Here is a 13,971-nt window from a genome sequence, read left to right as displayed (position 1 = left end):
ATATCATGATATATATAGAAATCTAAAGTCTATAAGTCAAATTCATCTTTTATATATATATTTTTTCTTTTTTGACCAATGAATGTTTTTAGTTTACTACAGCATTAAAGTACAAAATCTTATGAGAATGACAACATATTTTTAGTCCAAACAAGTGTTTTAAAGTGTCCTTCTGTAAATTGATTCAAAACTTTTACTTTTTTTATAGTATTCTATACAGTGATAAATGCTATGTCGCTTAGCATTAACTTATAAACTCATATTAACTTATAAATATCTAGCACTCTTTATTCTAATTCTATTTTTAAAAAAAAATCAATTTTAGACTTATACTCTATTTATTTAACGTTACTTGTTTTCTTTAAAAAAAACAACTAGCTTCTCTGTTCTTTGTATATTCTACCAATTTTTCTATTGATTTATTATGCAATTAACAAAAAACAAAAAAAGCCTCTAACACTAGCTTGCTTTTTCTTTTATATTCTGACTGTATTCTTTTTATTTATTATAAAAATTAAAAAAAAAAAAAAAAAAACCTTGCTACATATACTGTGTTAGGCTAACTGAGACTTGTAATATCACTTGCATGTTATTGCTCTTTTGTTGATTTTGATTGCTTCCATTGTCCTCTTTTGTAAGTCGCTTTGGATAAAAGTGTAGAAGGTCCAAATTGCAGTTTCAGTGCAGCTTCAAAGGGCTTTCGATCCCAGCTGAGAAATAAGAGTCTTACCTAGTGAAACCATAGGTCATTTTCTTAAAAAAAAAAAAAAAAAAAAATATATATATATATATATATATATATATATATATACATTTATATACTTTTATACTTTCTAACCACAAATGCTCATCTTGCACTAGCTCTGCGATGTGTGTCTTCACACATTATGGAAAGTATGTATATGATGTATATATAGGTGTATATGACTTTCTTCTTTCAGACGAATCCAATTGGAGTTAAATTAAAAAACTGTCCTGGCTCTTTCAAGCTTTATCATAGCAATAGGCGAGTGTTTCTCTTCATCAGTCCAAAACTAGTCCAATAAAGTGCATCCATCCATAATAAAAAAGTGCCTCACACAGCACCAGGGAGTGAATAAAGGCCTCCTGTAGCGAATCAATGCATTTTTTGTAAGAAACATATCCATATTTAAAACGTAATAATCACTTTAATCTACCTTGCAGCACCTGGTCATACATGGAAGCCATCCCAGGTGGATGACGTAGGACGTCGGCGTTGCGGATGCGCCGCTCAGAATTGACAAACACGAATGCGCAGTGAAGAGAGGTAAACAAAACAACAGTCACGAATTAGAAGTAGGAAATGAGGATTTGTAAAAAAATATATATATATATGTCAGTAGATTTCGATATAAGCCAAGAGGAGACTGGTTTTCCGTTGCTGACGTAAGGAAACTGCTTCCTTTGCTCCTGTAAACAAACTTGGCTTTTGCGAGACTTACTGGTGCATGCGTAACACCGACGTCTAACATTAGAACGGCTCCAATTAGCGGAAACTAGAGAAAAGTGATTGCTACGTTTTAAATATGGATATTTTTCTTACAAAAATTCATCCATTCGCTACAGGAGGCCTTTATTCACCACCCAGAGCTGTGTGGAGCACTTTTTTTTTGTGGATGGATGCACTTTATTGGACTTGTTTTGGACTGATGAAGAGAAACACCCACCTATTGCCATGGCTTGAAAGCTTGGAAGTGCCAGGATCTTTTTTAATATAACTCTGATTGGATTTGTCTAAAAGAATAAAGTTATATACATCTAGGATGCCTGGAGGGTGAGTAAATAATGGGCTATATTTCATTTTTGGGACAACTATCCCTTTAACACTGCTTCCGACTATGTCACGTGTGCGTGATTACATAATGCGTACGGTCGAACTAGTGCAAGACAAGCCTTTGTTAAAAAGTATATAAATTTGTACTTTTCTTAGAAAATGACAGATCGTTTTGCTAGATAAGTCCCTTACACCTCAAGCAGGATCGTGTAAAGCCCTTTGACGCTGCACTGAAACTGCAGTTTGGACCTTCAACCCATTGGCCACAACTGAAGTCTATATTGAGAAAAATACTGGAATGTTTTCCTCAAAAACCTTAATTTCTTTTACTGTTTTTACTTTGTCAGTTAAAACATATTCAAAGAAAGCCAAAGAAAAACTGTTGCAACAGCAAGATGGAATGACTCTATGCTGAAAGAGTGAATCAACTTGCAGAAACGGTCACTGAAAAATTCCCACAAGCACAGATAAATGAAGAGCCACAAACAGTCAGTTGTCCCAGTGATATTCCACTATATCTTTGCACATTTGTCACTCAGTCAGTCAGATTCAGACCAACTGTGCAAGTTATCAAATCCAGCAACATTCAGACGTTTTGTGGAATAAAGTTAAAACACAGTACATCACACTAGACAATCTGGAGGAGTTAAAGCAATTTGCAGGCTCCTCTGAAAAAGTCTCTCATGCCCTCTAGATTATATGTCTAAGAGGACAATTGAGGGTTATTTAGGAACACTCCGACCAGAGCTCATGGCTAAAAAAAGTTAGTGACGCAGCCCTAATCTTCACTGCAGAAGACATCACTGTTACCTGCAGCCACAGTGTGCAGAAACTCACACTCACACACACAAATCAGCTGATCCTGAGAGACCTGCTCCATTTCACTTCCATTTAGTCATTTAAATTCTCTCTAATCACACAGAGGCTGGGGTCCAAAATGAGTTTTATTTCTGAATCTACTTGATACTAAAAATAAGCACTGGTCACAGAAAGATAACAAGATGAGGCACAATATTTGCAGTGTTATTTATTATTCTTGCTGACTCTAATGTAAACTCTAAATGCTCTAAAGAGTTAGGAACATTATTAGGTTACAGTGGAACAATAGAAAGAGAACACAAGTGATAGATGTGACCTCGCCTGTGACTCGAAAACAGACGGGCAGCAGCTCACTGAAGTGCGACATATTCATTCATTACACAGACAGATTTAATATAATAAAGTTGCAGGCTAATTTTAAAATCAGCTGAAGAATACGTCATGTGCACATGCAGGACACAGGAGTTACTGAAAACTGACTTGTGACTCAGCAGAATTAAGTCACTGTGTCAGTAAGGGTGGAAAACTGTGGGTTTAGGAATGTCATTGTTGATATGGCTCATGTGGGGCTGGTTAAAAAGGAAAACCAAAGAATTTGGATGATTTTGAGTTCCCTGCAAACTTGAAGCTTAAACGGCAGAGCTTTTTCATGTGTGAGTTTCATGTGCTAGACATAAAGTGTCTATGTTTGAGGAGATTTGCTTACTAATGCCTGATGTACTTTCTGCTTATAAGCGGTCCATCAAGTTATTGCTCACAAGCTTTCATTATAATGCGAAAGCATGTGAATATCAAATAAAATCATATATTTTAGTACTCAACCTCTTTTTTATAACAGCTCTTACAATCCACAAAAGGTTCAGGGAATAAGTACATGAATAAATAAATAAACACACACACACACACACACACACACACACGTCTGGTTTATTATCCTTGTGGGGACTCTCCATAGGTGCAATGGTTTTTATACTCTCCACACTGTATTTTCTATCCCCTTACCCTAACCCTACCCCTAAACCTAACCCTTACAGAAAACTTTCTGCATTTTTACTTTGTCAAAATAACTCATTCTGTATGATTTATAAGCTTTTGTACCCATGGGGACCTCAAGCCAGTCCCCACAATGTCAAAAATTTCAGGTTTTACTATCCTTGTGGGGACATTTGGTCCCCACAATGTAGCAAAAACAAGTACACACATACACACACACACACACACACACATTTGTTTTTCTATCATGGTGGGGAACTTTTTGACTTCTGTTGTTTTATAATGAACTATTATACTGAATTGCACACTATACTCTCACACAATACCTCATCTTTTTGCCTTTTTATGTTATCATTAAGACATATCTGTTATGTTTATTAATATGTTTCCTCACAGGGAACTGTTGTCTGCTCCTCATAAATGATTTCAGATTTTATTATCCTGGTCGGGATGCATTACTATTCACTAACAGTCCATTTAAACTGGGTTTTTATGTGCATAGTAGTGCTGTCTAATGTTTTATACAGGAAAAGCAAATAAGATTTATGTCTAGACATCAAGGAAGATATTACTACATTTAAAGGGATAGTACACCCCAAAATGAAAATTCTGTCATTAATTACTCACCCTCATGTCGTTCCAAACCCGTAAGACCTTCATTCATCTTCAGAACATGAATTAAGATATTTAGGGTGATGCAAAGGAGAAGAATTGTTGAATAAAGTTGTTATTTTAGTTTTTTTGTGCATCAAAAAGTATTCTTGTAGCTTTATAAAATTATGGTTGAACCACTGATGTCACATGGACTATTTTGTTGATGTTCCTGGTACCTTTATGGGCCATACAGGGTCAGAAAGCTCTCAGATTTCATCAGAAATATCTTAATTTGTGTTCTAAAGACAAACAAAGGTCTTACAGGTTTGGATTGACCTAAGGGTGAGTAATTAATGACAGAATTTAATTGTTTGGTGAACTATCCCTTTAACCAAGTTCCCTGTTTGAAAAAAAGACTAAAGGCTTTGATTTAGTTTGTTAGTATTGGGATTTGGGCTGTAGTCAAGTTAAAAGGTATAATTCACCCTAAAATTAAAATGTTGTCATTATTAACTTACCGTCATGTTCTTTCACACCTGTATGAATTTCTAATGCAGAACACAAAAGAAAATATTAATAAGTTATAAGAATGTTATAAGAATAACAGTATTGGTTCCCACTGACTTCTATTTTGTCCAACAAAAGTCGTACAGGGTTGGAACGACATGAGGGTGAGTAAATGATGACATCATTTTCATTTTGAGTAAACTATCTCTTTACCAGAATCAAATTTAATATGATTTTACAAAATGCTTTTAGTCACAGACAGCATGACATACAGTGCAGACAATCAAATGAAGCAAAAAAAAGTGAAACTAGCTGAATAATGAACATCAAAATGTATCACAGTCTGATTTTTAATGTGTTACTCAGCAACTGTGCCTAAAACTGCATCGCTCCATTACTGGCCTGCAGTAAAAACTGCCTCATCCATACAAAAACACACACAGCAATTGATTGTAAGAGTTTGTACACAAGCAATTGCATTTTAGCCAAAAGCTGAGCCTTACAAATTCCAGAAGACTGACTGAGCCTACGCATATGCTACAACACCTGCATGTCCACACTATCAGCATCACAACACACTAACTCTACTTTAACACAAGTAAAACCATTTAAAAAGAAAGTGTGTACACCGTATGTCACTCACCCTGCTGTAAGTGTATCGTTTCATCTGAGACATGCTGCTCCTGCGTCGCCGTTGACAACGGTTCCTTGCCTTGCTTCAGCAACCAGCAAAGGCTTTTCAACCCCCCAACCCACTGTCTCTCTATCTCTATCTCTCTGTCTGTCTTTCTCTATCTCCACCTAACTCTCATCACTCAAGCCTTTGTCCATACGATGAGTATCAGAGATGTGCGTTTTGGTCCAGCTCCAAAACTGAACCCCCCAGAGGGGACACAGGGAGAGACACCAGAGGAGGTCCTACTGGATGTCTGAGCTCAGATGAACCCGCTAACATGTAAACTGTCAGAAGGACATTAGCATTAGATTCAGTTGAAATGAGAGATGTGTGTGTAAGTCTGTCTGACTGATCTGTGTTGGTAGGTGAGTGTGTGAGAGCAGCGCAACTGCGCTAATGTCTGCGCTGCCTTCTGCAGGAGAGAAAAAGAGGCAGAACTGGGTCCTAAAGCCCTCCAACACTAAATTATCATCACAATTACATTAACATGTAAATATGTTTAACACGTAAGTGTACTCTCTGAGTGATTAAAGGATAAACAGATTCTCACACACACATACTAAACGATAAGGCCTAATAACAGATGATTAAATTAATACAATTATATAAAAATTTATTAACTAAAGCTGAAATAAAAAAGCTAAATATGAAAATGGGAGAAAATGACAAAATCACATAAAAAATTACTAAAAACCTATACCAAAATTAAAATAAAAACTGTATAAAATTAAATATATATATTAAAAAAACACCTTGTTAAAAATATTTTACAAATATAAACAAAATATTGTTTTTTGCAGCTATAGCAAAATGATTTTCACATCATTTTGTAGAAAAACTCTAATAAAATAGTTCTAAAAGTTTACACAAATGTTCTGAATGTGTTTCTTGGTCTTATCAGTGACTTAAAAAAAACAAATTTTCATAACCACGTAAATTTGTTTTCTCAAAAACAAACATGTACATTCATGTAAATATAAGTTGATTAATTCAGACTTTAGCCATTAATATGTTTTTTAGATACTGAAAAAGCACAAATGTCAGGGCATTCAAAACTTCTCTTTTAGCATTTTGATTATATATTAAAGTAATTATTGTTATCAAATTATATTGAATTATTGGATAACACTTTACAATAAGGTTCATTATTTAACACTAGTTAACTACATTAGTTAACATGAACTAAGAATGAACAATACTTCTACAGCATTTATTAATCTTAGTTAATATTAATTTCAACATATAAAAGATTAATTTCAACATAAAAGCTAATGCATTACTAAAATAACAAGATGTGTTTGTTAACATTAGTTAATTCACTGTGAACTAACATGAACAAACAATGAACGACTATTTTATTAACTAACATTAACAAAGATTAATAAATAGTGTAATGTTCATTGTTTGTTCATCTTAGTTAATATATTTACTAGTGTTAACAAATGACATCTTATTGTAAAGTGTTACAAATTACTGTTATAAAGCTCTGATGGCAAAATTGCAACATTCTGCTGTAAAATATATTTGCATAATGATGCTAAACTGTATAACTGACCATCACAACAGGCAATAATTTAATCTCAAGTAAATATTTATGTCCTTTATTCACACGAATTCCTCCTCCTTTTCAAACCCGATGCTGTTGTACAGATTATGAGCATCCGTTTGGACCATAGAGGTGAAAAGCACCACTCTCTTCACATTATGTCTGGCAACAAACTCCAAAGCAGTTTTACAAAGAGCTTTCGCAAGGCCACGACCCCGAAACTCCTGTTTCACAGAGATCCTTTTCAGTTCCCAAGCACCTGGCTCCTCCACACAGGGCAAAATGCCCACTGTCCCGACAATAGACCCTTTCAGTTCTACAACCCAAAAGCAGCTCCTGCTTCCAGGCTGCATATAGGAGTTCCTGATGTCTAACAGATCCTCTCTGAGCCCAAGCTGAATCCCCTGCTCAAAAATATACTGCACTGCCATCCAAATAGCCAGGATAACCCCTCCGACACCCAAAATGCAGGTTAGGATCGAGCCAGAGAGGATATGGAGGAGAAGACAGACTCCACACAGCATACCTTGAATCCATGGTCGCTTCAGAGCCAGAAGATACACAGTTCCAACATGCTCTCTGAACCCAGTGGTGTATATTGTCCTCACAGCTGAGTAATCTGCATCCCGATACTCACGGATCTGATACCACATCATCAAGGCTTTTGAACTGAGATTAAAGTGGGATTGTAAGGAAAGCAGATGACAAGTTATAACAAAACAGTGATTGTTTAAAAGCTTACCATTATGCAGGCTTCTCCTGCCTGAACTGTTATTCATAGCCCAACCCTATCAAACAGAGACATAAAAGTTACCAAACTTGCTTTTATACAGTTCTAAGTGCAAAATGCTGCCCAAAAATGCAATTTTTAGTTATTAGTCTTTATAGTATGAAGTAAGAAATATTTGAGCTACATAAAAAGATGCCTATTCAGCTCCTGAATTTGGAACTTCCTGGAACCACATGATCTCTGCAAGTTCAGACCACTGATGTTGTTCACAGAGCTAATCAAACCCACTAAAAATCAGGTCGGGATGATAAAACCAACTCAGAACAGCTGCAAAATGTGAAAACAGTTCATTTATAAAAGTTTTTTTTTTATTGATTTATGTTATTACAACAAATTACATTTGGTTTTATTAGAACAAATCACTTCATTCAGATCCTGAGAGTCGTATAAACATTCAGTAACAGGACAATCACTTCATTCATTCTTTCATAAATTAAAAACACAGAATAGAAAAAAGACAAATACACAGAGATAATTCTGTTATTTCGTTAATAAGCTTGAACTATTAATAATGATGACTAATCGATGTCAGTGTCACGAAAGTGGAAATGTAACATCATTCACACTGCAAGCAGTTCCTGTTGAGCACCATCTGACAGTTCCAGAGCATTCACATCTCATGCCTCTCATTGACCAAATACAAATACTTGACTTACAGGAAACTACTGTTTTTTTTTTTTTTTGAGTCTTAGAAATAGACAGGCTATGTATAAATAAATATAAATGATCTTAACCAACACAATCTCAAGGACTACAGACATCATCTTCTCCAAGAACACATTCCTTAAATGTTTTGCTTTTATTTAAGATCGCTATATGGGTAATTCACCCCAACATTAATATTCTGTCATCATTTACTCATCATCTTGTCATTCCATAGGCTTTGGAACTTTGGTTAATCTTAAATATCTTCAAATTAAGATATTTTTGATTAAACCTAAGAGGTTTCTGTCCATTGAAAGCCCAGGTAACCAAAACTTAAGATTAAGAACTAATTAGATAACAAATCATTGTTTAGATATAAGTAAAAGCCTTTTTGGATCTTTTAGATTACCTAAACTTTTAATGGAGGGACAGAAACCTCTTAGGTTTCATTAGAAATATCTTAATTTGTGTTTTGAAGATGGAAAGACATGGTGAGACAAAATTTAAATTTTTAGGTGAACAATCCCAAATCAAAAACAATAATTGAATTTTTCTTATCTGAACATTTTTTCTTTATAAAACAACTGTTCCCTTTTCTCCAAGGTTGATTATTTAAATTTAATAGTAGCGGTGCTTTATTAGTAATCTAAGTCAGTGTTAAAAAGCCTTGGCAGTCTTGCTGAAGTTGAAGATCTCAACCTTAGTTCCGATGTAGTTTGAGGATGAGCTGATACTCCAACAATGTGAAATTAATCAGCTTGGCGATCACATCCGGAGCACTAAATTCGCTGACCTTCATGTAGCCCATGTGCTCATAGAGCTTCTGTGCATCTGTCTGGATCACCGAAGTGAGCAGCAGCACCCCTTGAAAACCACGTTCAAGAGCAAAGTCGGCCACCACACGGCACAGCGCTTTAGCGATGCCTTGTCCACGATGAGTCTTTTTAACCGACAGCCGCTTCAGTTCCAGGAAGCTCGGGTCTTTTTCTGCAGGCAAACAAGCTACTGTACCCACAACACGACCTTGGCTCTCAGCCACCCAGAAGCAGGTGTTTGGTGGGTCCAGGTAGGTCTCCTGAATGTGATTGAGATCTTGCTCAAGGCAGGTCTGGATGTACCTGTTAAACATGTAAGTCACACCCTGCCTGCCTGCGGCCAAAATCAGCGTGACTGCTAGTACAGGTAACAGGATGGACATGGAACTGGTCAGCAAAGCGCAAAACACACATCCCAACAACATCTGTGCTAGGGGCTGTTTGAGAATGTGCATGCAGGACGATGGGATGTGCTCACTCATCCCAATAGTAAAAACCTCCTTTACTTCTTCATGATCTTCCTTACGGTAGCGACGAATCTGGAACTCAGCCATGACCTTGAAATCAAGTGTGACATTAGAAATAATTACACAAGACTGTGTGTATCACACCTTATTACACCTGTCCTGTCATTATCATGTCTTGTAAGTGAACAACGTTTCAGATCTAGATACATTGATATAACTGATGGAAGTGTATTTACATAAATAACAGATTTTGCATTTACTTTACATAAAACGTTAGATAAGGAAGTACATCTCTCTTTGCCAGCCTTAGTGTTTGTACTTTTATCAAAAACACCGAATTATATAGTTGCACAGAAACTCACAGCAAATTACTCGATCACCCGCAGCCCTGATGTTGATAAGATGAGATTTCCAGGTTACTGACCTTAACTTAATGACTACGGGCTACCAGTGAGGAAATATATAAGGCATTTGTGTGTTTACGGAAGTGTTCAGAGCTTTATTTGCATTGGCATTTCAAAGAAATGTTAACTGTGACAAAATGCATCCAAATCATGCGAAATGAGGAGGCTTTTGAAGAAGCTTTTCCTCTGCATTTTCGTTATTTTTAAAACAAATAATACAGACTTACCTGTACCGTAAATGACCCTAGTAAATTTAATGCTTCACTTTGTTCCAACGGCAACGCTGCTTCTTTACTTTCAAATCGACAGTTTAAGAGGAAGCACTATCGCCATCCAATGGAGAGGAGGACAATAAAGATGCATTTGGATGAGCTTTACGGCAACTTTCTTTCTTTTCTTTCTACTCTACCGCTTTAGTGTGTTAAAACACTTAAACAATCTTTAGTCGATGTAATACAGCGGATGTGTGTTTGGGGGAGGGGGGTAATATTACTGGTTAGTAGTTAGTAGTAAGTAAAATCTGTTTTCCAGTAATTGTTGTCATTATGCTAGATGGGGGAAGGTTAATAGACAACATGTCCATTCTTTCTTTCTGATTCATTCATTATGATTAAGTGTTAGAATATTGGCTTAAAAGCATTTTAATATGTGGAAAAATAAAAGCTGGATTCACAACCGTGCTGTTACACAGATTTACTGAACCATGCAATTTTTAAACATTAATTTATAAAGATCACAATGTTTTGAGTTAAAGTCCAGATTAGTTAATGTTTAAAGGAACAGTTCACCAAAAAATGAAAATTCTGTCATTAATTACTCACCCTCATATCGTTCCAAACCCACAAGACTTCAGAACACAAATTAAGTTATTTCGATGAAATCTAAGAGCTTTCTGACCCTGTATAGACAGCAACACAACTGACACGTTCAAGGCCCAGAAAGGTAGTAAGGACATTGTTAAAATAGTCCATGTGACATCAGTGGTTCAATGTAATTTTATAAAGCTATGAAAATATACAAGAAATAACAACTTTTTTTAACCATTCATTCACCCTTGGAGAGTGCCAGGATGCTTATGCGTGCTTTCCTCTGAACGTTAACAAGGTGTAGCGCATGCATGTTGTGCATCAGCAGCACAATGTGCATGTGTTGTTTACATGCAGATCAAAGCCTGTGCATGCGTGGTACTCTCCAAAATGGCGTTAGGGTGACGCGGAGAAGAATTTTTTTTGGTGCTGTATAGCTGTATAGCTTCATAAAAGATGTATAGCTTCATAAAATAACAGTTGAACCACTGCCAGGCAGTGGAACAATATGGTCAAGCGTCAAATCCACTAGATAGCGGTAGTATAGGGTTGTTTGCAGTCTCTGAACATGTGAACACTAGCGCCATCGACTGGACTGAAAATAAATATTTTGGAATATGATATGATGTGATGAGGGAAAAAAAAGTGCACTTCAAGTAGAAAATAACAATGACGAGTGGCGTGGCAAGTCAGTCCCGGACCCATATGCAAAAACATGTGTAGCCTATAGGTTAATGTGGGCTCCAAAGCTCATTATTGTTGTCTTTTCTGAGGTAAATCACATTACATGACTATTCACATGCTGTATTACAGACGGTATAAATGCTTGTTAATAATATTTTTCTATCGTTTTCAAGTCTATTCATTATTTGTAGCGCGCCAATCACCCAATAATTTGGAGGGAAAAAACTTTAAAATAGCTGTGGTGCAGTTAAGAACATTTTCGAAGATGTATGTAAATCACATTCAAATAATAAATACAGAATGGCCATGAACGGGTTTCCCCATTATAAACTGTATCTATAAACTGTGTCTAATTTGCATATTAATGTTTTTGGGGCAACATACTATGTAATAATAAGTGTAATAATGGGAGTAATAATTGGCAAGATTTTCATAATAATATCTAATATTTCATAGCAATATTGAAATATAATTTCTTTCCCTATTCACTTGTGTCTCCCAAAATGTGCTTTAAGTCCCGGTGTCTTCTACAGTGGACATGTAGGAAACTGTTCTGTCCTGTCCTGTTTCATAACAAAAAGTCAGATTTTGATTTCCGTAACATTTTCCTAAAATGTTGTTTTATGACAAACAATTTGAAAATTAGTCAGATTTAAATGGGCATTACAAAATATTATCATATTTCCATAAGGGTGTTGAATTTGATCACTAAATTAATGTCAGCCATTTTTAAAAGCCAAGTAAAAGGAGAGGTCATGGTGAGCTTCCAAACATTTGGCATCTCTGAAAAGCCCTGAATGTGCTCTGTACAGGATCCAGATTTAAAACTGTGACATGTAAGGTCCTCTACCGAGGACAAAACTCCAAAGCTAGTAGTCAGGAGGATATACACTATCAGTCAAAAGTTTTTAAACGGTAAGATGTTTTTAAGGATCAAATAAATGCAATTGGTGAGCAGAAGAGACTTCTTCAAGTACATCAAAAAACAGTAACATTTTGAAATATGTGACCCTGGACCACAAAACCTTTCTTAAGTCGCTGTATATTTGTAGCAATAGCCAAAAATACATTGTATGGGTCAAAATTATTGATTTTTCTTTTATGGCAAAAATCATTAGGAAATAAAGATCATGTTCCATGAAGATATTTTGTAAAATTCCTACTGTAAATATATGAATATTAATTTTTGATTAGTAATATACATTGTTAAGAACTTTATTTGGACAACTTTAAAGGCAATTTTCTTAATATTTTGATTTGTTTACACCCTCAGATTCCAGTTGTATCTTGACCAAATATTGTCCTATCCTAACAAACCATACATCAGTGGAAAGTTTATTTATTCAGCTTTCAGATGATGTATAAATCTCAATTTTGATATACAATATATATATATACTACTAAATAACTGTTTTATACGGTCTTGTTTTGAAGCTTTTGAATGATTTATTTTTTACTTCAGCATTTATGATTTTTTTAATTCAGATCTTCATCAAAGAATCCTAAAAAAAGTACTCAACTGTTTTAAATATTGATACTGCTACTACTACTACTACTACTACTACTAATTATGTGTAATTATGTCGGCATTTATGGCCTAATATGTCAGCAGTGGCGGAAATCGGCCTTTCGCGACGACTTAATATGACGTCATAAAGAACGCGATCTCGAAAGAAGCGTTCTAAATGACTCTTGGTCAGTTTAGAGTTAAAGTTCAGCGGATGATGTACCTGTTCTCCTCTCGGTATTACTAGCACGTTTTTCTGTAGCAACTCCGTTGTACTTCACCTGCTGACCGGCACGAGTTAGTCGGTATAATTGCCCCCCCTGCGGCAAGTACTGCTCACTGCAGAGCCGAATGGCCTCCAGCTCCCCCTCTCTGGATGTCCAGCTCCACCTCTGTGTGAACTAATGGGTGGGGTTATGTTTAGGATAGGGTAAGGGGTAGGGTTAGGGTGTGGTTAGGTGTCTATCTCCACCCATTACCTCCAGCAAGGGGGAGCTAGAGCTCCAGCTCCTCCCATTTGGCTCTGCAGCGAGCACCCCTGCGGGGCTGTGGTTGTGTTTGTAGGTGTGCAGGGGGGGCCGTGTAGAGTCGCAAACGACTGGTGTGGTGTAGTGCGTTGTGTGTGGTGGTGGGGGGTGTAACACGATGATTAACAACAGGAGGGCAGGGTGGTTATTCTCTCTAATCAAACTAATTTTAATGGTTTATAGCAACCCCACCCGACCCCGCCCTTCATTAGTAATGGTTGTTAATCACGGTTAACACCTGCTATAAACCATATTCATGAGTAGATAGAAAGCAAATACATATTCAAAGTAATGAGGAAAATAAATTGCCAAAGAGTTCAGAATACATGAAATGATATTCAATGAAATGCAATAAACATAAGAGCTGAAACTTAAAGATTCTTGTGTTGTCTTGAT

At 36.1% G+C, this 13,971-nt stretch overlaps 3 protein-coding genes across 4 annotated transcripts in view; all 3 read right to left on the bottom strand.

Annotated features, from left to right (window-relative positions):
• Positions 1 to 5,791, bottom strand: part of dctn1b (dynactin 1b) — a 33,772-nt gene extending 27,981 nt beyond the window's left edge. Inside the window, 1 exon segment of the mRNA XM_051125338.1 lies at positions 5,352 to 5,791. Coding sequence (XP_050981295.1) covers positions 5,352 to 5,384 — 33 coding nt within the window. The 5' untranslated portion in view covers positions 5,385 to 5,791.
• A 1,198-nt stretch (positions 5,792 to 6,989) lies between these two features.
• On the bottom strand, positions 6,990 to 7,861 carry LOC127175198 (N-acetyltransferase family 8 member 3). The gene is made up of 2 exons (XM_051126128.1): positions 7,673 to 7,861; positions 6,990 to 7,599 (listed from the first exon to the last, which is right to left on the bottom strand). The coding sequence occupies exon 2, from the start codon at positions 7,584 to 7,586 to the stop codon at positions 6,990 to 6,992; it is 597 nt and encodes a 198-aa protein (XP_050982085.1). The 5' UTR covers positions 7,587 to 7,599; positions 7,673 to 7,861.
• A 1,052-nt stretch (positions 7,862 to 8,913) lies between these two features.
• On the bottom strand, positions 8,914 to 10,434 carry nat8 (N-acetyltransferase 8). Of its 2 annotated transcripts, none has more exons than XM_051125341.1 (2): positions 10,279 to 10,434; positions 8,914 to 9,737 (listed from the first exon to the last, which is right to left on the bottom strand). In XM_051125341.1, exon 2 carries the CDS (start codon positions 9,732 to 9,734, stop codon positions 9,066 to 9,068), a length of 669 nt encoding a protein of 222 aa, XP_050981298.1. In that variant the 5' UTR covers positions 9,735 to 9,737; positions 10,279 to 10,434; the 3' UTR covers positions 8,914 to 9,065. The 2 variants fall into 2 exon arrangements, with proteins under 2 accessions (XP_050981298.1, XP_050981299.1); XM_051125342.1 differs by lacking the exon at positions 10,279 to 10,434 and adding an exon at positions 10,010 to 10,248.
• Between the last annotated feature and the right edge of the window lie 3,537 nt (positions 10,435 to 13,971).

Source organism: Labeo rohita, chromosome 13 (genome assembly GCF_022985175.1).
Source record: "Labeo rohita strain BAU-BD-2019 chromosome 13, IGBB_LRoh.1.0, whole genome shotgun sequence".
Taxonomy (NCBI): domain Eukaryota; kingdom Metazoa; phylum Chordata; class Actinopteri; order Cypriniformes; family Cyprinidae; genus Labeo; species Labeo rohita.
This window is presented reverse-complemented; position numbering and strand designations above follow the sequence as displayed.

What these genes read in the sequence shown, in the direction of transcription:
- LOC127175198 (XM_051126128.1), bottom strand. Translation starts at nt 7,586, where the DNA reads ATGATGTGGTATCAGATCCGTGAGTATCGGGATGCAGATTACTCAGCT.
- nat8 (XM_051125341.1), bottom strand. Translation starts at nt 9,734, where the DNA reads ATGGCTGAGTTCCAGATTCGTCGCTACCGTAAGGAAGATCATGAAGAA.